At 50.4% G+C, this 21,392-nt stretch overlaps 2 protein-coding genes across 3 annotated transcripts; both read left to right on the plus strand.

Moving 5' to 3' along the window:
* The first annotated feature begins 3,798 nt into the window (after positions 1 to 3,798).
* Positions 3,799 to 12,082, plus strand: TMED4 (transmembrane p24 trafficking protein 4). Of its 2 annotated transcripts, none has more exons than XM_015447476.3 (5): positions 3,799 to 3,995; positions 4,222 to 4,322; positions 4,471 to 4,596; positions 4,806 to 4,952; positions 11,991 to 12,082. In XM_015447476.3, exons 1-5 carry the CDS (start codon positions 3,836 to 3,838, stop codon positions 12,048 to 12,050), a joined length of 594 nt encoding a protein of 197 aa, XP_015302962.2. In that variant the 5' UTR covers positions 3,799 to 3,835; the 3' UTR covers positions 12,051 to 12,082. The 2 variants fall into 2 exon arrangements, with proteins under 2 accessions (XP_015302962.2, XP_005549728.2); XM_005549671.5 differs by lacking the exon at positions 11,991 to 12,082 and adding an exon at positions 6,365 to 8,065.
* On the plus strand, positions 12,009 to 20,089 carry DDX56 (DEAD-box helicase 56). Its single transcript, XM_065542021.1, has 14 exons — positions 12,009 to 12,081; positions 12,175 to 12,336; positions 12,879 to 13,039; positions 13,183 to 13,353; positions 13,490 to 13,580; positions 14,190 to 14,434; positions 15,060 to 15,179; positions 15,804 to 15,917; positions 16,038 to 16,132; positions 16,728 to 16,801; positions 16,938 to 17,027; positions 17,687 to 17,792; positions 19,381 to 19,454; positions 19,814 to 20,089. Exons 1-14 carry the CDS (start codon positions 12,022 to 12,024, stop codon positions 19,889 to 19,891), a joined length of 1,641 nt encoding a protein of 546 aa, XP_065398093.1. The 5' UTR covers positions 12,009 to 12,021; the 3' UTR covers positions 19,892 to 20,089.
* Positions 20,090 to 21,392: the final 1,303 nt, after the last annotated feature.

Here is a 21,392-nt window from a genome sequence, read left to right on the forward strand (position 1 = left end):
ATATCTAAACATCCATCATTTCATGATAGCACTGCACCTTCTCCCCAAAGAACCTAAATTGGTCCCAGTTAGAGGTTGCTGGGGCATCCATCCATCATTATTATTATTTGAGCAAGGTCACCCATGCTAGAGTGCTGTGGCCCCATCACGGCTCACTGTATCCTCAACTTCCTGGGCTCCAGCCATTTCCCTGCCTCAGCCTCCTAAGTAGCTGGAATTACAGGCATGCACCACCATGCCCGTCTAATTTTTAAATATTTTGTAAAGATGGGGATCTTGCCATTTCCTGGGCTCAAGCAGTCCTCCTGTCTTGGCCTCCCAAAGTGCTGGGATTATAGGCAGAGACACTGCGTCCCGGAAAGAATCAAGCATACATCCTGGCTATCCTGAATGGATTGTATTTCAAAGTAACCAGAGAGATGAGGGAATGCTCACCTTTGTAGAAGAATCTCATCTTATAAATGCAGGAGGAATGAGAGAATTTGAAATCACCACTTTGCACCCCTAAGGAACATAAATCTACACTAGAGTTTCTCAACCTGGGTACTATGGACATTTTGAGCTGGATAATTCTTTGCTATGGGGTGGGGGAGGTGTGCTCTGTTGAATTATACAATGTTTAGCAACCCAGTTGCAACAATGCAAAATATCTCCAGACATTGCCAAATTTTCCCTTAGTAGGACAGGGCAAAATTAACCCTCGTTGAGAACCAGTGGTCTAATGATCATCAATGTTTGCTAGACTATTAGAAGAAAGGCTGATAGTAAACTTCATGGATAATCAGGATGACAACCCCCAAGTTGAGAGATGAATTACAATATTACTAAGAGAAAACCACGCCTTGTGCCTCAGTAGAAGTACACAGTGCCAGCCATGAAGTGTTATTGCAAACAAAACAAAACCCAAAAAAACCCAAACCTAAACATTACACCTAAACCTAACGAAGCCTCTAGCCAGGGGTAAATCCAAGCTTTTTGGGGCCTTACACTACACAAATTTCACAGTCCTCTTTAAGAAAAAGACACAAAATTATGTGAAATCAGGTACAGGGGTCTATGCAAGGGAGAGCCTGAATATTAAGCTTCATTAGTTTCACTGTAAACCTCCCCCTGACTCTAGAATTAACAGTGATTACAGGACATACCAGGGACAAAAAACATTAAATGACACCTGAAGATACAATCAGCAAAACCCAGAAAGTGGAAAATTCTGTTGGTCAAATGATCCAGTTTCTTCAATAAGAAACTTTTTTATATATATATATGAATATATATATATATATATATATTTTTTTTTTTTTGAGATGGAGTCTCGCTCTGTCGCCCAGGCTGGAGTGCAGTGGCGCGATCTCGGCTCACTGCAAGCTCCGCCTCCCGGGTTCACGCCATTCTCCTGCCTCAGCCTCCCGAGTAGCTGGGACTACAGGCGCCCACAACCGCGCCCGGCTAATTTTTTGTATTTTTAGTAGAGACGGGGTTTCACCGTGGTCTCGATCTCCTGACCTTGTGATCCGCCCGCCTCAGCCTCCCAAAGTGCTGGGATTACAGGCGTGAGCCACCGCGCCCGGCCGAATATATATATATTTTTGGACACGGAGTCTCGCTCTCACCCAGGCTGGAGTGCCACTCCATGATCTCGGCTTACTGCAACCTCCGCCTCCTGGGTTCAAGTGATTCTTCTGCCTCATCCTCCCAAGTAGCTGGGACTACAGGTGAGCACCACCACACCCGGCTAATTTTTGTATTTTTAGTAGACACAGGGTTTCACCATATTGGCCAGGCTGGTCTTGAACTCCTGACCTCGTGATCTGCCCAACTTGGTCTGCCAAAGTGCTGAGATTACAGGTGTGAGCCACTGCGCCCAGCCCTGTTTTTGTTTTTGAGATAGAATCTCACTCTGTTGCCCAGGCTGGAGTATAGTGGCACCACTCAGCTCACTGCAACTTCTGCCTCCCTGATTCTAGCGATTCTCCTGCCTCAGCCTCCCAAGTAGCTGGGATTACAAATGTGCACCACCACACCTGGCTAATTTTTGTATTTTTAGTAGAGACAGGGTTTCACCATGTTGGCCAGGCTGGTCTTGAACTCCTGACCTCAAGTGATCCTTCCCCCTCAGCCTCCCAAAGTGCTGGGATTACAGGCATGAGCCACTGTGCCCAGCTGGAATTGTTATATATTAAAAGACATATATTTCTATGAAATGCAGTAAGTAAACCTTGTTTGGACCCTAATTAATCTAATGTACAAAGTTTTTTTAAGGCAATGGGGGAAATTAAACACATACTAGGTATTAAGTGATGTTAAATAATTTTTAAAATTTTGGTGGGTGTGATAATAGTATAAAGTCCTTATCTGTTAGAGACACACATTGACGTATTTATAGGTGAAATGACACGATGTACAGGATTTGCTTTAATATACAGCACTTCAAAAAAAATGCAGAAAGGGATAGATGAAATGAGAAAGGCAGCAAACTGTTGTTGAAGTTGGATGATGAGTACAGTCCTCCCTTATGATCCGAGGGGGATAATTCCTGGACTCCCACGGATACCAAAATCCAGGTATGCCCAAGTCTCTTATGAAAGTTCATTGTAACTATTCTACTTTTATATGTTTGGAAATTCTGTTGATAAAATATATTTTTAGTAGAGACGGGGGTTTCACCTTGTTGGCCCAGCTGGTCTCGAACTCCTAACCTAAGGTGATCCACCAGCCTTGGCCGCCCAAAGTGCTAGCATTACAGGCTTAAGCCATCGCGCCCGCCCGGCCTTGATAAAAATAAAGTTTTAATCTTCCTTTGCTCTGATTCCATGCCTACTAAGTAACATTCTAGTTTGTTTTTCACTTTCAAAAGGGTGTGCTGTAACTAGGGGATGTAAACAAGCTCCATGACCCTACTTATTCCTAAGTTTTCGTTTCACTCTCCACCTTTTTTTTTAAGACAGGGTATCACGCTCGGTCGCCCAGGCTGGAGCACGATCACTGCTTAATGCATACTCGATCTCCTGGGTTCAAGCGATCCTCCTGCCTCAGCCTCCTAAGTAGCTGGGACTGCAGGCGCACACTACCATACCGGTTAATTTTATTTTATTTTTTTGTAGAAATTGGGGTTTCACCATGTTGCCCAGGCTGGTCCGGAACTCGTGGATTCAAGGGATCCGCCCGCCTCAGCCTCCCAGAGTGCTGGGATTACAGGTGTCAGCCACGAAGCCCGGCCCCAGCTTCTTAAAAGAATGATCCGAAACTATGGCAGCACTGGGCTTTTAGTCCCTACCCAAGAAATGCCCGCTCGCAGAGGCTCGGCGCGGCAGGGTCTCCCGACGTGACAGGGTGTGGGTCTGAATTCAGCCTTGGTTCTTACGAGTCAGATAGGTGAACACGCAAAGAAAAACATCACAGGGCTTCCTCATTGTTTTTGGCACAGAAAACACTCGAGAGCCCGCGCTGAGAACCCAAAAGGCACGCTTCAGGCCATCGTAGCCACCTAGCCTGGCCAGATTCTGAAACCCAAATCGCTAACTGGGGGCCGAGGGCGGGCGTGACTGCGCAGGCGCGTCTCCCCAGCAAGATGCCGGAGGTAAGCTGTGGCGTAGGGGGTGAGAAATTGAAAGCGGACGTCATTGCGCATGCGCCCTCTGACGTCATTGCGGCGGTGGGTGGGTCCCGGACTGTGGCGCGGAGCCCGGCAGTGTTCGGTACGGAAGGGGTTGCAGGAGACGGCGATTGGATATCACTGCGCAGGCGTCCTCTTCCCCTAACTCTCAGGGTCGCTAGGGTGGCGCGCAGGCGCAGAGCGGTGCGCAGATGTGCGCAGGCGCCTAGGGGGTGAGGCGCGATGGCAGGTGTGCGGGCTGGGCTTCTGCGGGCGATGGGGCGGCAAGTACTGCTGCTTCTCGCGCTGTGCGCCACAGGCGCCCGGGGGCTCTACTTCCACATCGGCGAGACCGAGAAGCGCTGTTTCATCGAGGAAATCCCCGACGAGACCATGGTCATCGGTCAGGCGGGCTGAGGGTGGGGAGGCCCTTGGTACCCCGCTCAGCCCTCGGCGGCTCTCTCTCCTCCCGAGCCCAGCCGGGTCGCTGCCCCCGCCCCATACCTAGCCTGAGGGGTGCCCCGAGGACGCAAGGCCCCCTGCCTAGAGCCCCGGACCGCACGTCTGAGAGGGCCGGGCGGAGAGGCGGCCCACTAGGGCCGGGTCGTGACTATGTGTCTGCCCCGCAGGCAACTATCGTACCCAGATGTGGGATAAGCAGAAGGAGGTCTTCCTGCCCTCGACCCCTGGCCTGGGCATGCATGTGGAAGTGAAGGACCCCGACGGCAAAGTAAGGCTGGCGCTGGTCCACGCAGCCGTTCTTCAGTGGAGCTCCCGTGGGGTGTAAAGCACTGCCTGGTCGAGCCCTCAAGGGACAGGAGCTTGAACCTGGACAGGCTGCGGTATAAAGGTGGGGCCTTCACTCACACATGTTGCAGGTGGTGCTGTCCCGGCAGTACGGCTCGGAGGGCCGCTTCACGTTCACCTCCCACACGCCCGGTGACCATCAAATCTGTCTGCACTCCAACTCTACCAGGATGGCTCTCTTCGCTGGTGGCAAACTGGTAAGAGGATTCTCTCTTTGGCTTCAGCTTAGAATCTCTCACTTGTTTCCAAATTTTGATTTATCATCATTTTGACACTTTGTAGCACAGTCAGAATCGGGGAGACAGATGTTGCCCTCTGCTCCACAGCCAGGGACAATAGTGGGTTCCATACCCTTGAACAGACAACTGGAGGCCCCACCACTCATACATTCCATGTTTCCTTGTAGCGTGTGCATCTCGACATCCAGGTTGGGGAGCATGCCAACAACTACCCTGAGATTGCTGCAAAAGATAAGCTGACGGAGTTACAGCTCCGCGCCCGCCAGTTGCTTGATCAAGTGGAACAGATTCAGAAGGAGCAGGATTACCAAAGGGTAAGTGCATATCTCCTTGTAATTGGAGAGGTCAGTTGACCTTTATACCCACTATACCTACTCAAGTTTCTGCTTGCGAGATCAGCTCTGCAGAGAATGGAATGAAAGGTATTGGTGTATATAGATTTTTTGTTTGTTTTTGAGATGGAGTTTCACTCTTGTTGCCCAGGCTGGAGTGCAATGGCACAATCTTGGCTCACTGCAACCTCCCCCTCCCTGGGTTCAAGCGATTCTCCTGCCTCAGCCTCCTGAGTAGCTGGGATTACAGGCGTGCGCCACCACGCCTGGTTAATTTTGTACTTTTAGTAGAGACGGGCTTTCTCCATGTTGGTCAGGCTGGTCTCAAACTCCTGACATCAGGTGATCCGCCTGCCTCAGCCTCCCAAAGTGCTGGGATTACAGGTGTGAGCCACCGTGCCCTGCCTGTTTTGCTTTTTTATCAAAACTTTTTGTTGTGGTAAAATACACATAACACCAAATGTGCCATTTTAATTCAGTGGTATTAAGTGCATTCATAATGTTGAGATACCAACACCATCATCCAGCTCCAGAAGTTTTTCGTCTTCTCAAACTAAAAATCTGTACTTGTTTTGTCTTGTTTTTGAGATGGAGTCTCACTTTGTTGCCCAGGCTGGAGCGCAGTGGTGTGATCTCGGCTCACTGCAACCTCCGCCTCCTAGGTTCAAGTGATTCCCCTGCCTCAGCCTCCCGAGTAGCTGGGATTACAGGCGAGTGCCACCATGCCTGGCTCATTTTTGTGTTTTTAGTAGAGACTGGGTTTCACCATGTTGGCCAGGCTGGTCTTGAACTCCTGACCTCAGGCGATCCACTGCCTCAGCCTTCCAAAGTGTTGGGATTACAGGCCTGAGCCACTGCACCCAGCAAATCTGTACTTATTATAAACAATAACTTCCCGTTTCCTTTTCTTCTGATACCCACCATTCTACTTTCTGTCTCTATCATCCCAACTACGCTACTTCATATAAGCAGAATCATTCAGTATTTCTCCTTTTGTGATTGGCTTATTTCACTGAGTATAATGTTCACAGTTCATCTATGTTATAGCATTTTAAGGTTAATATTCCATTGTATGCATGTGCCACATTTCGCTTTCAGTAGTCGTTTTTAAGCTCTATAAAATAAAGTGAAGAAAGAATAGTTCACAATCTAGTAATAGCCATTGGAAATGATAGGATCATGATTTCAGTCCCAACAGAGATGCTTGTGGAGGAACAGCCCATCCCTTTCTTGGGGCAGCCTCATTAGGGAGACGATAGCACTCCTAATGGAGTCACAGGTAGTATTCCAAAAGGAGTTTGGCCCTGGAGTTGAGTAGTTACATGCAGGGAGGGACCTCACAACAGCCAGGGACTGTTTCTCCTGCTCATTTAACCCTGTGTTGCCCCACACAGTATCGTGAAGAGCGCTTCCGACTGACAAGCGAGAGCACCAACCAGAGGGTCCTATGGTGGTCCATTGCTCAGACTGTCATCCTCATCCTCACTGGCATCTGGCAGATGCGTCACCTCAAGAGCTTCTTTGAGGCCAAGAAGCTGGTGTAGTGCCCTCTTTGTATGACCCTTCCTTTTTACCTCATTTATTTGGTACTTTTCCCCACACAGTCCTTTATCCACCTGGATTTTTAGGGCAAAAAAATGAAAAAGAATAAGTCACATTGGTTCCATGGCCACAAACCATTCAGATCAGCCACTTGCCAACCCTGGTTCTTAAGGACACAGGACATTAGTCCAATCTTTCAAAATCTGTCTTAGGGCTTATGAGGAATCAGAACCCAGGACTCAGTCCTGCCTCTTTTGCCTCAAGTGATTTTCCTCTGTTTTTCACTAAATAAGCAAATGAAAACTCTCTCCATTACCTTCTGCTCTCTTTGTCCACTTACGCAGTAGGTGACTGGCATGCGCCACAGAGCAGGCCCTGCCTCACTGTCTGCTAGTCAGTTCTGGGTTCACTCAGTGGCTTTGTGAATGTAAATAAGGGGCAGGTCTTGGCCCTAGAGGATTGAAATGTTTTTCTATATCTTAGAACTATTTTTGGATAAATTATATATTTTCCTTCCTAGTAGAAGTGTTACTGCCTGTGACTAGCTCCAAACACCCATGCAGTTTCTGCATTCTAGGTTTTTTTAATTTATTTTTTTTGAGTTTTGCTCTTGTCGCCCAGGCTGGAGTGCAATGGCATGATTTCAGCTCACTGGCAACCTCTGCCTCCCGGGTTCAAATGATTCTCCTGGCTCAGTCTCCTGAGTAGCTGGGATTACAGGTGCCCGCCACCACGCCCAGCTAATTTTTGTAGTTTTAGTAGAGACGGGGTTTCACCATGTTGGCCAGGCTGGTCTTGGACTCCTGATCTCAGTTGATCCACCTGCCTCAGCCTCTGCATTCAGTTTATTCACACATTTTTGGTTACTCCCATGGCAGCTCCTAGGATTTCAGTGGTCTGTGGGCCAGAAAGCAGGCATTGGGTCTGATCTCAAGGCTGTATCAGAGGGCCAAGCAGAGTTCTTTTGGATACCTGCTTTTCATCCCACAGGGCCTCAGAGTCAGAGGTAAGGTAGCAACAGAGCTAGCATGGGTTAATGCACTCTTACCCTCCTTCTCAACTTTTATTTAAGCTGTGCTAAATGTTTTCTTCGAGGGAACCAGATTTGGTTCTTTGCAGAATTTTCCAGTGAAATAAAACATGTTGTAATAGCTGCGTTTGAGATGAAATAAGATGTTGAGGGCAGACGGGAGGCACCTAAAGGAAAAGAGGAAAGGTGCCTGGACTGCCTATGCAGATGACCTGGAGTGGACTTCACTATGGACTCGTGGTGCTAAAGCTTGGCTTGAACAGGCAGTCTAGGGGACATGGGAATACACAGGGTGGTTGCTCAGTCATTTGCAAAGGTCAACCAAATAGAACACACATTTGCAAGATATCATCTGAGGAAATTAAGTACCTTCTTAGCCATCTGAATCATAAATTTGAACAAATATACTTCCCTCATGCCCTTCTGTATAAAACTTAATACCATTAGTTCCCCATTCTTGACATTTTATTTCAGTTATTATATATTTATTTGAAATATTTATTAAATTACCTGACCCACAGAACTAAATTCTTCTTTTGTTATTTATGTCCTGTATCATATATATACCTCTCTCTCTCTATATATAAAATTTTTATGTTCATTTATTTGAGACAGTCTTGCTCTGTCACCCAGACTGGAGTGCAGTGGCATGATCTTGGCTCACTGCAACCTCTGCCTCCCAGGTTCAAGCAATTCTGCCTCAGCCTCCTGAGTAGCTGGGATTACAGGCACCTACCACCACACCCGGCTACTTTTGTATTTTTATTTTATTTTATTTTATTTTATTTATTTATTTGAGATGGAGTCTCACTCTGTCACCCAGGCTGGAGTGCAGTGGTGTAATCTTGGCTCGCTGCAACCTCCACCTCCTGAATTCAAGAGATTCTCCTGCCTCAGACTGCTGAGTAGCTGGGATTACAGGTACCTGCCACCATGCCCAGCTAATTTTTGTTTAGTAGAGATGGGGTTTTGCCATGTTGACCAGGCTGGTCTTGAACTCCTGACCTCAGGTGATCTGCCCGCCTCGCCTCCCAAAGTGCTGGGATTACAGGTGTGAGCTGGCTGGGCATGGGTGATGGGGTCTTGCTCTGTCCCCAAGGCTAGAGTGTAGTGGTGCCATCATAGCTCAAAGCAACCTTGAGCTCCCAGGTTCAAGTGATCCTCCTACCTTACCCTCCAAAGTAGCTGGTACTACAGTATACCCCACTGTGCCTGGCTATTTTTACTCTTAAAAATACATGTGGTCTGGACACGGTGGCTCACGCCTGTAATCCTAGCACTCTGGGAAGCCAAGGTGGGTGGATCCTATAGCCCAGGAGTTCGAGACCAGCCTGGGCAACATGGCGAAATCTTGTCTCTGCAAAAAATACAAAAAATTTAGCTGGCGGAACACGCCTATAGTCCCAGCTACTTGAGAGGCTGGGATGGAAAGATCACTTGAGCCCGGGAGGTCAAGGCTGCAGTGAGCCATGATCGTGCCACTGCACTCCAGGCTGGGCAACAGAGTGATCCCATCTGAAAAAAAAAAAACCAAAAAAAAAAAAACGCAATTTAGGACCAGGTGGGGTGGCTCACACCTATAATCCCAGCACTTTGGGAGGCCAAGGCAGGTGGATCACCTGAGGTCAGGAGTTTGAGACCAGGCTGGCCAACATGGTGAAACCCTGTCTCTACTAAAAGTATAAAAATTAGCCAGGCTTGGTAGTGTGTGCCTGTAATCCCAGCTATTCAGGAGGCTGAGGCAGGAGAATCGCTTGAACCCAGGAGGAGGTTGCAGTGAGCAGAAATCGAGCTACTGCACTGCAGCCTGGGGGGCAGAGTGAGACTCTGTCTCAAAAAAAAAAAAATTTTAGTTCTCTAGGCTTTTCCATTTAATATTTTTATATCCTCATATTTCTAAATCTGGATAACAGTGTTACAGTCCAGTAAGGTGAATTGTGAATTGCTGAAATTCTTCAGATGTTTTAAAGAGTTTTCAGTATTCCTCATGTTGGAATTAATGCAGAGAAAAATCATGTCCTTTGAACTAGTTACATGTTGTGGAATTCTGGCCTGCAGCTTTTGGGGATTATGTGACATACTGGGAGGGACACATTTCTGCTCTGTGGCTGTTACTAGAAATCTAGTCGGCAAATCAGACTAAGCTTGTGAGAAGACAGGAAGGCACAGATTAAGGTTGAGCTGGCCTTCAACAGGTTTGGCTGGCAGTAGACACAATGGAGCACATCTTAACTATTCTGGTAGGTCCTGGGTTTCTCTTGGTAGTTTTTGATAGAAAGGGGAATGGTGTGAGGAAAAAGTGGGCACACATTTCACCTTTCCACTGATGAGACAGGTGGAATTGGGATAGTCAGTGGATGGGCCAATAGCTGGTGGCTGTGAGAAGAATGAGGATTTCCATACTGGTGTGTCATATTTGCAGATAGGTTGTGACCTAAAAAGTTTTTTAAAAAACAGCAGTTAGGGGCCGGGCGCGGTGGCTCATGCCTATAATCCCAGCACTTTGGGAGGCCGAGGCAGGCGGATCACAAGGTCAGGAGATTGAGACCATCCTAGCTAACATGGTGAAACCCTGTCTCTACTAAAAATACAAAAAATCAGCCGGGCGTGGTGGCGGGAGCCTGTAGTCCCAGCTACTCAGGAGGCTGAGGCAGGAGAATGGCGTGAACCTGGGAGACGGAGCTTGCAGTGAGCCGAGATAGTGCCACTGCACTCCAGCTTGGGCGACAGAGTGAGACTCTGTCTAAAAAACAAACAAAAAAACAGCAGTTAGGGTACACAAAAATTTTGGTGATTTTCCCCTGAATACTACCCTTGACTCTATTTCGAAATTCCTGCTTTCTCAGAGTTTACAACATCCTTGCCAAACAGCCTTCTCCCTCCTTACCACAAAAAAAGAAAAAAAAAGTTCTGGGGTTGGGAGGACACTCCATTCTTAACATCCTCTATATCCCAGCCCAGTTCCCCAGCTCTCGCTGGGACTAGTTGTACCTATCTCCATCATTTGGTCCCAGCATGACTACCCATTGGTGCATGAGCTGATCTGTTAACCTAACAGCCAGATGCTAGTCTCTGGTATTCAGATGCTGGGCTGCATCATATAGGATACTATCACAGGATCACCCTGGAAGCTTGTTGACATAGATTCCTGTGCAACACTCAGATACAGTCTTAATGTAGATTTGTGTTGGGTGGTATGGTAGGCAGAATAATGGCCTACCACTCTGAAACACGTGAATATGTTACCTAACATGACAAAAGAGAATTAAATTGCTAATTAGATGACTGTGAAATAGATTATCCTGGATCATCTGGATGGGCCTAATGTAATCACAAAGGTCTGTTTCCTTGCCTCTTCCAGCTTGGCTCTGGCTCCCTTCCTCCAGCAAGGGTGGGTTGAGCCTTCACATGGCACCACTTTGACCTCTTCTGCTTCCCTCTTCTACACTGAAAGACTTGTGGGCCAGGAGGGGTGGCTCGCACCTGTAATCCCAGCACTTTGGTAGGCCGAGGAATGCAGATCACTTGGCCCCAGGAGTTCAAAACCGTCCTGGGCAACATGGCGAAACCCCATCTAGAAAGAAAAGAGAAGGGAGGGGGAAGGGGGACATACATATATATACACACACATATATGTACGTACATACATACACACTAACTGGACGTGGTGGTGCGTGCCTGTAGTCTTAGCTTTCCAGGAGGCTGAGGTGGGAGGATCGCGCCAGCCTGGATAACAGTGAGACCATGTCTCAAAAAAAAAAGATTTGTGATTAGGATTCTTGGTCCTCACCTGTATTAGTTTCCTATTGCTACTGTAACAAATTATCACAAATTTAGTGGCTTAAAACGACGCAAGTCTGTAGGTCAGAAGTCTGACACGGGTCTTAACTGGCGACCCGAGTCAGACTTGGGACACAAAGAACAGAAACCAAGCTGTGTAGGTGTCTGATAGGCAGCCCGGTTAGGGAGCCCTACAGCAACCCGCCCTTCCTCTCTCTCAGGCAAAGTTGCTGCCATGGCTCATTATTCCAATCGGTTCCCTTCAGCCCAGTCGATCTCAGTGGCTCCATCATAGGGTGGTGTGCCCGGCGGGACCCTAACCCTAACCAAGCAGGAAGACGGTCGTGCCCGTCACGCCCTCGGCCCTCGGCCCTCGGCCCTCGGCTCCGGCCGAGGTTTCTCCTGCAGGTCGCGAGAATCAGGTGCGTCAGCGGCGTCCGGGAACGCCGGAGGAGTCTGTGGGGCGGCTCTGCAGTCATAAGGACCCCTTCGACCCCAGCACGGCCGCTCCACCGCCTCCTCCTAGACCCAGTCGCTGGCGCTGCGCAGTCGCAGAGCTCCGCCCGAACACCGGAAGCCTAGGCGCCAGCACTTCCGGGAAGTGACGGTGTCTCCGAAGCTGATTGGTTGTTGCTTTGCCCCCCGCGTCCGTGGCTTTTTTCCTGCAGTGCGAGCGTGCTGTCGCTAGTGAGCAGCGCCATGGAGGACTCAGAAGCACTGGGCTTTGAACACATGGGCCTCGATCCCCGGCTCCTGCAGGTACACGCGAGGGCTGGGGAGCCGGCTTATGGGCTCCGCGGGGCGCGCCATCACTCTTCGCGCCGCTTGAGCCGCACTCCTGGTCTCTCCTAGGCTGTCACCGATATGGGCTGGTCGCGACCTACGCTGATCCAGGAAAAGGCCATCCCACTGGCCCTAGAAGGGAAGGACCTCCTGGCTCGGGCCCGCACGGGCTCCGGCAAGACGGCAGCTTATGCTATTCCGATGCTGCAGCTGTTGCTCCACAGGAAGGCGGTGGGTAACGAGAAAGCTGAGGGGAGGAAGGAGGCGAGCTCCAAAAGCCTGGGAAGGGCTGTTCCCGTTTGTCGGAGGTTTTCTCTTGGTCCTGTACCCGTGCAGGCCGGCCTGAGAACCTGGTGCTGTTGTGGCAGACACTCTGGGCTGTAGTAGTTCAGGTTACCTGGATCCTTGTCCAGGCCCTGCTACCACCAACCTTTGCGTAATCTTCAACAAAGCACTTTATTTTGTTTCTTAACATAAAAAGGGAGCACATCTCTTTTTTCTACTTATAGAATTATTGTGAGAATTTAGCTTCATAACTAGTACGTTTAAAGTAGCTTCATAAACATAGAGTACGTTATTCTTTTTGAGGGTCAGTGCCTGAGGAAACAACTCTCCACTCTGTATTCTGAGGCTGGCAGAGTGATAGATAATCAAAATACTGCTGAGTAGGGTTGCAGCGATGGGTCAGTTAGACTGGAACGGGTAGAGAAAAGCATCAGGTGGACACAGTGATGTGCACTGCTGGCTAAAGTCTTTAATTCATATTCTTACAGACAGGTCCGGTGGTAGAACAGGCAGTGAGAGGCCTTGTTCTTGTTCCTACCAAGGAACTGGCACGGCAGGCACAGTCCATGATTCAGCAGCTGGCTACCTACTGTGCTCGGGATGTCCGAGTGGCCAATGTCTCAGCTGCCGAAGACTCAGCCTCTCAGAGGTGGGTAAAAGCAGCAAAGCGGTACCTGAATGAAGCCACACAGAGTTGTGGGGTTGAGTTTGTGTGTGGCAAAAAAGAGCAAGTCCAGGGTGAGATCCCAGCTGCTACATTGTCCCTGATATTGATGTGTTGCCCACCTGCAGAGCTATGCTGATGGAGAAGCCAGATGTGGTAGTGGGGACCCCATCTCGCATATTAAGCCACTTGCAGCAAGACAGCCTGAAACTTCGTGACTCCCTGGAGCTTTTGGTGGTGGACGAAGCTGATCTTCTTTTTTCCTTTGGCTTTGAAGAAGAGCTCAAGAGTCTCCTCTGGTAAGGCAGAAGTGGGTGTGATTCCTAGTGGAAACATCTGTGAGTAGGAATTGGGACGAGAGTCAGGTGGCTGGAAGCCAGTTACTACAATTAGTGGCCCTTGGAGCTGGAATCTCACTGGACTCTTTCATTTCAGTCACTTGCCCCGGATTTACCAGGCGTTTCTCATGTCGGCAACTTTTAATGAGGACGTACAAGCACTCAAGGAGCTAGTATTACATAACCCGGTAAGAGGCACCATGGAAGTGTCTGGAGCTGCAGGCATGGGGGCACTCAAAGATCTTGATGCTCCTCCTTAGGGGAGCCTTTGGTGTTTTGGGTGGGACAGTTGTCACTTAGTGTCTCGTCCCTGGTCCTGAGGCACTAAAAGTCAGTGGTCTAAAATCACTGTATATTTCCCAGTGTCCACAGGGATGTCTCCCATTTCAGGCCATACTTTGCCTAAAATCCTGAGCAAGGACCTCCCCTCAGGGGCAGCTTTGAGCAGCAGAGTGAAAATTCTAAGGCCAAGGTTCTCATCTTAAGTAAACTTTACCTTTCAGAAGGCGTGTTGCTGTAGGCCTTCCCTCCTCGATGTAGTCCTTTATTGATGTGTTTCTCTTTGTTCTGTGCTTGGAAGTATTTTATATATGGTTTTGGTGGTATACTCTATATACCACAACAATTAGGGCATTTTGGGGTTTTAGGTTACAAAACTGGAGGAGACTTAAGGTGCCAGGAATCCTTAAATGCATCTCTGCCCTGCACTAAAGTGTTGATGCTTTGATTGGTGAGTAAGTGGCCATACCATCTCTGCGTTCTTTTCCTTTCTGACCACAGGCCTGTTTTCTCCCCAGGTTACCCTTAAGTTACAGGAGTCCCAGCTGCCTGGGCCAGACCAGTTACAGCAGTTTCAGGTGGTCTGTGAGACTGAGGAAGACAAATTCCTGCTGCTGTATGCCCTGCTCAAGCTGTCATTGATTCGGGGCAAGTCTCTGCTCTTTGTCAACACTCTAGAGCGGAGTTACCGGCTACGCCTGTTCCTGGAGCAGTTCAGCATTCCCACCTGTGTGCTCAATGGCGAACTTCCACTGCGCTCCAGGTTTGCTACAGCCAACATCTTGGTTGAGATAAGTTGAAGATAGAGATGGAAAGGGGACCCAGTTAATGTTCTGTTTCTTAAGCACTTAGTAGGGGCCAGGTTCGAGATGTAACTGATACTGACTGACTTCTCCCAACTCCAAAATCCCTATCATGGCGGGGCGCCGTGGCTCATGCCTGTAATCCCAGCACTTTGGGAGGCCAAGGTGGGCGAATTGCCTGAGTTCGGGAGTTCAAGACCAGCCTGGCCAGCATGGTGAAACCCCGTCTCTACTAAAAATACAAAAATTAGCCAGGTGTGGTGGCAGGCGCCTGTAATCCCAGCTACTCGGGAAGCTGGAACAGGAGAATTGCTTAAACCCGGGAGGTGGAGGTTGCAGTGAGCTGAGATCGTGCCATTGCACTCCAGCCTGGTGAACAAGAGTGAAACTCTGTCTCAAAAAAACACAAAACCCTGTCATTATTTTATTTCCAGCTGAGGAAACTGAGGCACAATGATTAAGTAGGGAAAGAGATTAAGAAGAGGAAAAAGTAGGAAAGGGTGATGGTTACTATGATAGTAGGGATGGCAGAGGGGCCTCAAGCTTGCTCTGCCGAGCTGATTCTCTGTCCACTCTTGGCTGCAGGTGCCACATCATCTCACAGTTCAACCAAGGCTTTTACGACTGTGTCATAGCAACTGATGCCGAAGTCCTGGGGGCCCCGGTCAAGGGCAAGCGTCGGGGCCGAGGACCCAAAGGGGACAAGTGAGTCCATGCCTCTTTTTCCATCCCTCCCCAGAAAGACTGGTTTCTTTTAGCTTTTTGGAAGACTAAAACTGGAGTGCACAGAGCAGGGAGCCAAACCTTCCAGGCCTGGCTGGTAGTGTAGCCCAGAAAGCCCTGCAGGTTCTTGCTCAGCTGCCTGGATATAAAGAAGGGTGTGGATGGTGCACACTGCATATGCAGCATGAAGGGCAAGACTGGTGGGGTTGTTGGCATGCAGAGCCCTGCAGGGGAGATGGCATGTCCTGCATGTGGCTGTGACTTACAGGGAGCATATTTCTGAAGGGAAAAGGAACCCCCCAACTCTCCAGTCTCTCCACCTGAAGGCTTGACTAGCTCAGGGTTGGTTCTCAGATCACCATGTAGGGCATTGAGTTCTGCTGTTGTCCCAGAACGGAGGTCAGGCCAGGATTTGGCTCCATGTCAAAGCTCCAGGCTGCCCCAGGAAACCCTGACTCCTGGAACGGTTCCGTTGTTGAAGAGTCCTCTGTATGTCAGGGTCTTATGATCTACAGGCATTGTTTAGAGGAAGTTTTGCTGATTCAGCTTGTGAATACCTGCCCAGAGGAGAGGAAGGGTCCGACTGACATTGAGTTATCTCTGCAGGGCCTCTGATCCGGAGGCAGGTGTGGCCCGGGGCATAGACTTCCACCATGTGTCTGCTGTGCTCAACTTTGATCTTCCCCCAACCCCTGAGGCCTACATCCATCGAGCCGGCAGGTAGGAGGGCTAGGAGCGTGATGGCCCAGGCACCTGTGTGGTGGGCACGCTGAGGGACTTGGGGTGTACTGTACAGAGCCTGCGGGTTGGAGATGCAAGCTGCACTGTCTCTCCTTGCAGGACAGCACGCGCTAACAACCCAGGCATAGTCTTAACCTTTGTGCTGCCCACGGAGCAGTCCCACTTAGGCAAGATTGAGGAGCTTCTCAGTGGAGGTAAGAGCCTGGCTCTTGTGGGCCTGGGCCAGGCTTCTCGCACAATGCTTTAAAATTCCATGATGATGATGACAGAGGTCACAACATAGTATGACACGCCACTTCCACCATCCATCCTTGTTTTGCCCTGAGTGGCAGGCACTGTTCCCCTTGAGAGATAAACAAATTGAGGTAATTTGTCCAAAGTCATGTTTACTGTCTGCCTCATGAGCGTTGAGTGACCTGACATGCTGCTGTGACAGCTCAGGACACCACCTGACCCCAGGGTGCTGGGTGATCCTAGACTGCTCTCTGTGGCCATCGTCACGGGGTACCTTGACTCCCAAGGAATACTATGGGGTACTCCTTGGGAGAGGAGAAGAGAGTGGGTGACGGGTTCGTGGGCTCGGGGCCACACAGGCCCCCATCCACACACACGGACAGATGGGTCATCACTGTAAGAGGTCCAGGTACAGCGAAGCTACATGTTTGGCATCCCAGGAAGGCGGTGGGTCCCCTGCAGCTTTGCCCCAAGAAGGAGGCGCGGGAGACCTTCATTGAAGACCTTGTCCTAAGGCCTCAGCCTGTGGGACCCTCACTGCTTTCTTCTCCACAGAGAACAGGGGCCCCATTCTGCTCCCCTACCAGTTCCGGATGGAGGAGATCGAGGGCTTCCGCTATCGCTGCAGGGTGAGCTGCTGTGGTGGGGAGGGGAATGAGAGGGGAGGGACTGTGGCCCAGGGATTGCACCCTGTTGCTGAGCATCCAGGCGTGAGGGAGGATTTGGGGCAGCCTCACTGTCTTGACCTTCAGTGTCCACCCCCAGGATGCCATGCGCTCAGTGACTAAGCAGGCCATTCGGGAGGCGAGATTGAAGGAGATCAAGGAGGAGCTTCTGCACTCTGAGAAGCTTAAGGTGAGGGGATGGGAAGTGAGGAGGGGACAAATCTTAGACGGCTGCCCTTTTTTGGAGACTCGCTGAGCTCCGAGTGGTGAGAAGCAGAGAACTGGGCTGTTTTCTGGCCTTTGGCACAGAAAGGGAGGAAATGGAAGGAAGCCAGTCTGTTCTGCTTGGTGGTAAATTGGCACAACCTTATGATGGACACTGTCCAGCAGAATTACAAGCTCATGTGTCCTTTCATCCAAAATTCCACTTCTGGAACTTAATCTTGGTCACACTTGTGAATGTGCACGGTCAAGCATGTGTCTGCATTCCTCATGGCATTATCATGGAACCAAAAGATGGAAACAGCCCGGGGCCACCATCGGGGGCTTGCTAGGTAAGCTCAGGTGCATCCAGAGCCGAAAGTTACATGGGAAGGAACGAGGTTGGTTGTGTGTCCATATGAAACAGTCTGTAAGGTGATGCCCAGCAAAAAGTGGTGCAGGATACTGCCGTGTGTGTCGTGGAGAAGGGAAAATAGAAACGTCCACTCCCGGGAGGTGTGAGAAATGTGCAGAAGCAGGTGCCTCATGCCTTTTGAAACACATGACTGTGTTATCCTTTGAAAGCTCAGTCTGTGAAGTCACACAAGAAAGATGCTCACACTGTGGCTCTCCCTCTTCCCCCGGCAGACATACTTTGAAGACAACCCCAGGGACCTCCAGCTGCTGCGGCATGACCTACCTTTGCACCCCGCAGTGGTGAAGCCCCACCTGGGCCATGTTCCTGACTACCTGGGTGAGTGTGGCCTGACGGGGCAGGAAGTAGCAGGCTGGGGAAGTGGCATTAATTTCTCCGCTGCTGGATCAGCCCCTGTGCTTGGTGCTGGGGATGCTCAGGCAGAATAGGACCTGGAGACGCTGGCAGCACACGGGCATGTAAACAGGCACACCCCGTGTTTCTAAACTTGTTTGCTTGGTCCCACAGGTTAGCTGTCACTGTCTCCATTTTAGAGATGAGAAAATTGAGGTAGTGCAGAGTGGGTGGCAGACCCAGGATTTCAGGCCAGGTGGTCTCCAGAGCTGGGCCAAATTGCTATCCATGGGTCAAAGGGAGTGAACAGGTTTGGGAGAGAGTCATGGGCAGGAGGCAGAGAAAGCCACCTGAGCTGCAAAAGACTCAAGATTAGCAGCCACTGAAGAGGCATCTGTGGAGTCTCTGGGTAAGAACAGTCAGCAGGGAGACAAACACTATAAGGCCTAAACAGAAAAGGTGGCAAAAGAAGAGCCAGTGGTGGTGGGAGGAATGCGGGGGTAGTGTAGGCATGGGGTCAGGACCCTGGGATTGGTTTCTGTGGTGCAGCCCGGGCTAGAGCTTTATGTGACCTTTAAAGCTGGGGACCTCTCTTCATCTTAGGCAGGCTCTGGGTAATGACTTCTTTCAGTGTCTCATAGGAGATGTTTTTGGTAATGAGTATGTGTGACTTTTATGCCTAAAATGGATTGAAGGAGAAGAGTGGTGGAGATGAGGCTGTGGGCAGCAAGTGCAGGACCCTTCCCAGTGCCACAGGCTCTGCTCAGCCTGGACCTGCAGCCACCCAGCGGGTGTGGTGTTGCTGCTCTGCAGGTGACAAAGGGTGGAGATGGAATGTTCCAGGGCAGGAAAAACCTGGACACTGGGAAAGGAAGGATCCAGAAGAGATGGGAACATGAAAATGCCAGAGAGAGTGTTGGGGGCCAGGTTCTCACAGGATAGTGAGCTGGAAGAGACCCCAGTCCAGGTCCTGGCCTGAGATGTGAGGAGGGGAGTTAGGAGGGTGGGTAGGGAGGAAGAGGGTAAGGCCAGAGCTTTGGCCTGAGGAACCCAGTCTGCTGCTATAGCGGAGTCACTTGCCAAGGTGTGGCCAGGAGGTTTAGAAGGACCGGGAGAAGGTGGAAAGGTGTCAGGATGTGGGATGTTTGACACTTGAAGAGGAGGGCCCACGTGTGGTTGGCTTGGGGGAGTCCGTGGGGTGGGCGAGTTGAAGATAGAGCCAAGATCAGGTGCAGCTGGGATGTGGGCCCCCTGTATCTGTAGTAATGGGCCACAGGTGAAGAAATTACCTGTTGACTTTTATTTCAGCTACATTTTCTTTCTTTAAGGGTGTCTTTTTCTTTCTTGTTACATGTTTATTGGAACAAATCTAAACAATACAGGAGAGTGATTTAGATAGTGGAAGTCTAAGGTGCTCACATTCTCCTAGCCCTGTGCAGGTGTGATAGTGAACAGGTATATGTCATAGGCTGCCAGTTGGGTCAGAATTGGAGAATTTGCTGCAGAATCAGTGGGAGGGCAGGGATGGGAGCAGTAGTGGTGAGCCCACTGCTCAGGTAAGCATCTCTTGCAGTTCCTCCTGCTCTTCGTGGCCTGGTGCGCCCTCACAAGAAGCGGAAGAAGCTGTCTTCTTGTAGGAAGGCCAGGGTATGGCTCCTGGGGACTTGGGGACAGCTGCAGGACTCCTCCCCACCTGCTCTTTGTCATCACCAGAATGTGTAGGCGCCTTGCCCTAGGGAGGGCGGGAGAGGGCACCCTAGAACCGGGCCCCCAAAATCTGGTGGCTGGGACACAATCTGGTGTAGGATAGGGATACTTTTGCAGCTGCCTGCAGGCCCTGCTTTTCTTTCCCCAGCTGCCTTTCCCCATTTCCTTGTCTGCAGCACCTTCTGGTTGTGTTGGCCAGGTGCCGGCACGGCTCCCTTTGTGTCTTTCTCAGTTGGGTGGGTGGGTGGATAGTTTGTCAGCCTGATTCCCCCCACTAACCTGTGACTTTGCCTCCTTAGAGAGTGAAGTCCCAGAACCCACTGCGCAGCTTCAAGCACAAAGGAAAGAAATTCAGACCCACAGCCAAGCCCTCCTGAGGTTGTTGGGCCTCTCTGGAGCTGAGCACATTGTGGAGCACAGGCTTCCACCCTTCATGGACAGGCGAGGCTCTGGTGCTTACTGCACAGCCTGAACAGACAATTCTGGGGCTGGCAGTGCTGGGCCCTTTAGCTCCTTGGCACTTCCAAGCTGGCATCTTGCCCCTTGACAGCAGAATAAAAATTTTAGCTGCCCCAGTTTGTGCCTCCGGCATATGAAAAGGACTGTTCGAATCCCCAAAACATCAGGAGTCAGGAAACTTCTGGAAGACAGCAGCGCCTGGCTCTGCAGCTGCATGCAGTGCTTCACTTGGCCAGCAGAGGTCAGCTGTGCTGAGCTGCCCCAGCCATGAGAAGAGAAGCTTGCCCTTGCTGGCAGGTGGCTATGGCTGGCCCAGAGCCTTCCTGTGCAGCTGCTGCAGCCCTGCTGCCTGGGATCAGGCTGGGAGATGGGCCTTCCTGACCGCCAGCCTTCCTCTCCCCCAGCACACGCACATGTAGATTCGGGGGGAAGCTGCCTGCTCTTTCTTAGAGGAGCCAGGGCAGTTAATCTGCTGGTCCCTTTCTGAACAACTGTTGATGTGTGAGCTGTGTCTGTGTGTTATGTGCGTAAGCGGTGGTGTAACATGCACACACATGTACTGTTCCTTGTGCCCTGGCTTCAGCTCTCCAGCTGCCTTCTCAGCCTGAAGGCTGGGCTTCTCTGCTGGCGTGAGGCCCTAGATTGCATGTCGCCTGCTTACTAGGCGTCACAAGGTCAGGCTGGGGGCATGAGGAGGTTGGGGCAGCGGGAGAGTGGGGAGAAACTAGGGGAGTGCCTGCATATTTTAGAAAGAACCAAGTTTTTTCTTGGCAAAAACTTGTACAGAGACGAGTGAGGTTGGGCCTTTGGTCACGGTGGGATTGAAGCCAGCAGGACCCGAGATTTGGTGCCTCCATGATCCCTGCTCCTCTTCGGTTAATGCCCAAGGATTTCCATGAAGCCAGCGTGTATGATGGGGGCAGGAAGGTGGTATTTTCTGGGCAGGCGTGAACTAGAGCTGCCAGGGAGCTGCAGACAGTATTCTTGCAGTCTGGTGGTTAGGGGTATTCAGAAGGAAAAAGTTAATGGAACTGGCGATAAAGAGCAACCATTTGAGCATCTACTGGGAGACACCTGTCAACTGCACAGACCCTATCAGTGGGCATCACTCCCACCTCTTGGAAGACGAGACAGGGCAGAGAGTGCCTGCAGTGCTGAGGCCTGGTCCTTGCCCTAGGTTGGCCTTCCCACCTGACTTCATGGAGTGCTGAGGCTGGTCCTGAGGACAGTGAGTGCCCTGGATGTTGCGACCAGGCTGTGTTCTTTTTTTTTTTTTTTTTTTTTTTGAGACGGAGTCTCGCTCTGCCGCCCAGGCTGGAGTGCAGTGGCCGGATCTCAGCTCACTGCAAGCTCCGCCTCCCGGGTTCACGCCATTCTCCTGCCTCAGCCTCCCGAGTAGTTGGGACTACAGGCGCCCGC

This window comes from Macaca fascicularis, chromosome 3, assembly GCF_037993035.2.
Source record: "Macaca fascicularis isolate 582-1 chromosome 3, T2T-MFA8v1.1".
Lineage (NCBI taxonomy): Eukaryota > Metazoa > Chordata > Mammalia > Primates > Cercopithecidae > Macaca > Macaca fascicularis.

Excerpts from the sequence above, each read along its gene's own strand:
- TMED4 (XM_005549671.5), top strand. The coding sequence starts at position 3,836 with ATGGCAGGTGTGCGGGCTGGGCTTCTGCGGGCGATGGGGCGGCAAGTA. Across the intron at positions 3,996-4,221 it reads CGACGAGACCATGGTCATCG|GCAACTATCGTACCCAGATG; the intron begins GTCAGGCGGGCT and ends TCTGCCCCGCAG. Across the intron at positions 4,323-4,470 it reads TGAAGGACCCCGACGGCAAA|GTGGTGCTGTCCCGGCAGTA; the intron begins GTAAGGCTGGCG and ends CACATGTTGCAG.
- DDX56 (XM_065542021.1), top strand. The coding sequence starts at position 12,022 with ATGGAGGACTCAGAAGCACTGGGCTTTGAACACATGGGCCTCGATCCC. Across the intron at positions 12,337-12,878 it reads TGTTGCTCCACAGGAAGGCG|ACAGGTCCGGTGGTAGAACA; the intron begins GTGGGTAACGAG and ends ATATTCTTACAG. Across the intron at positions 19,455-19,813 it reads CTTCTTGTAGGAAGGCCAGG|AGAGTGAAGTCCCAGAACCC; the intron begins GTATGGCTCCTG and ends TTGCCTCCTTAG.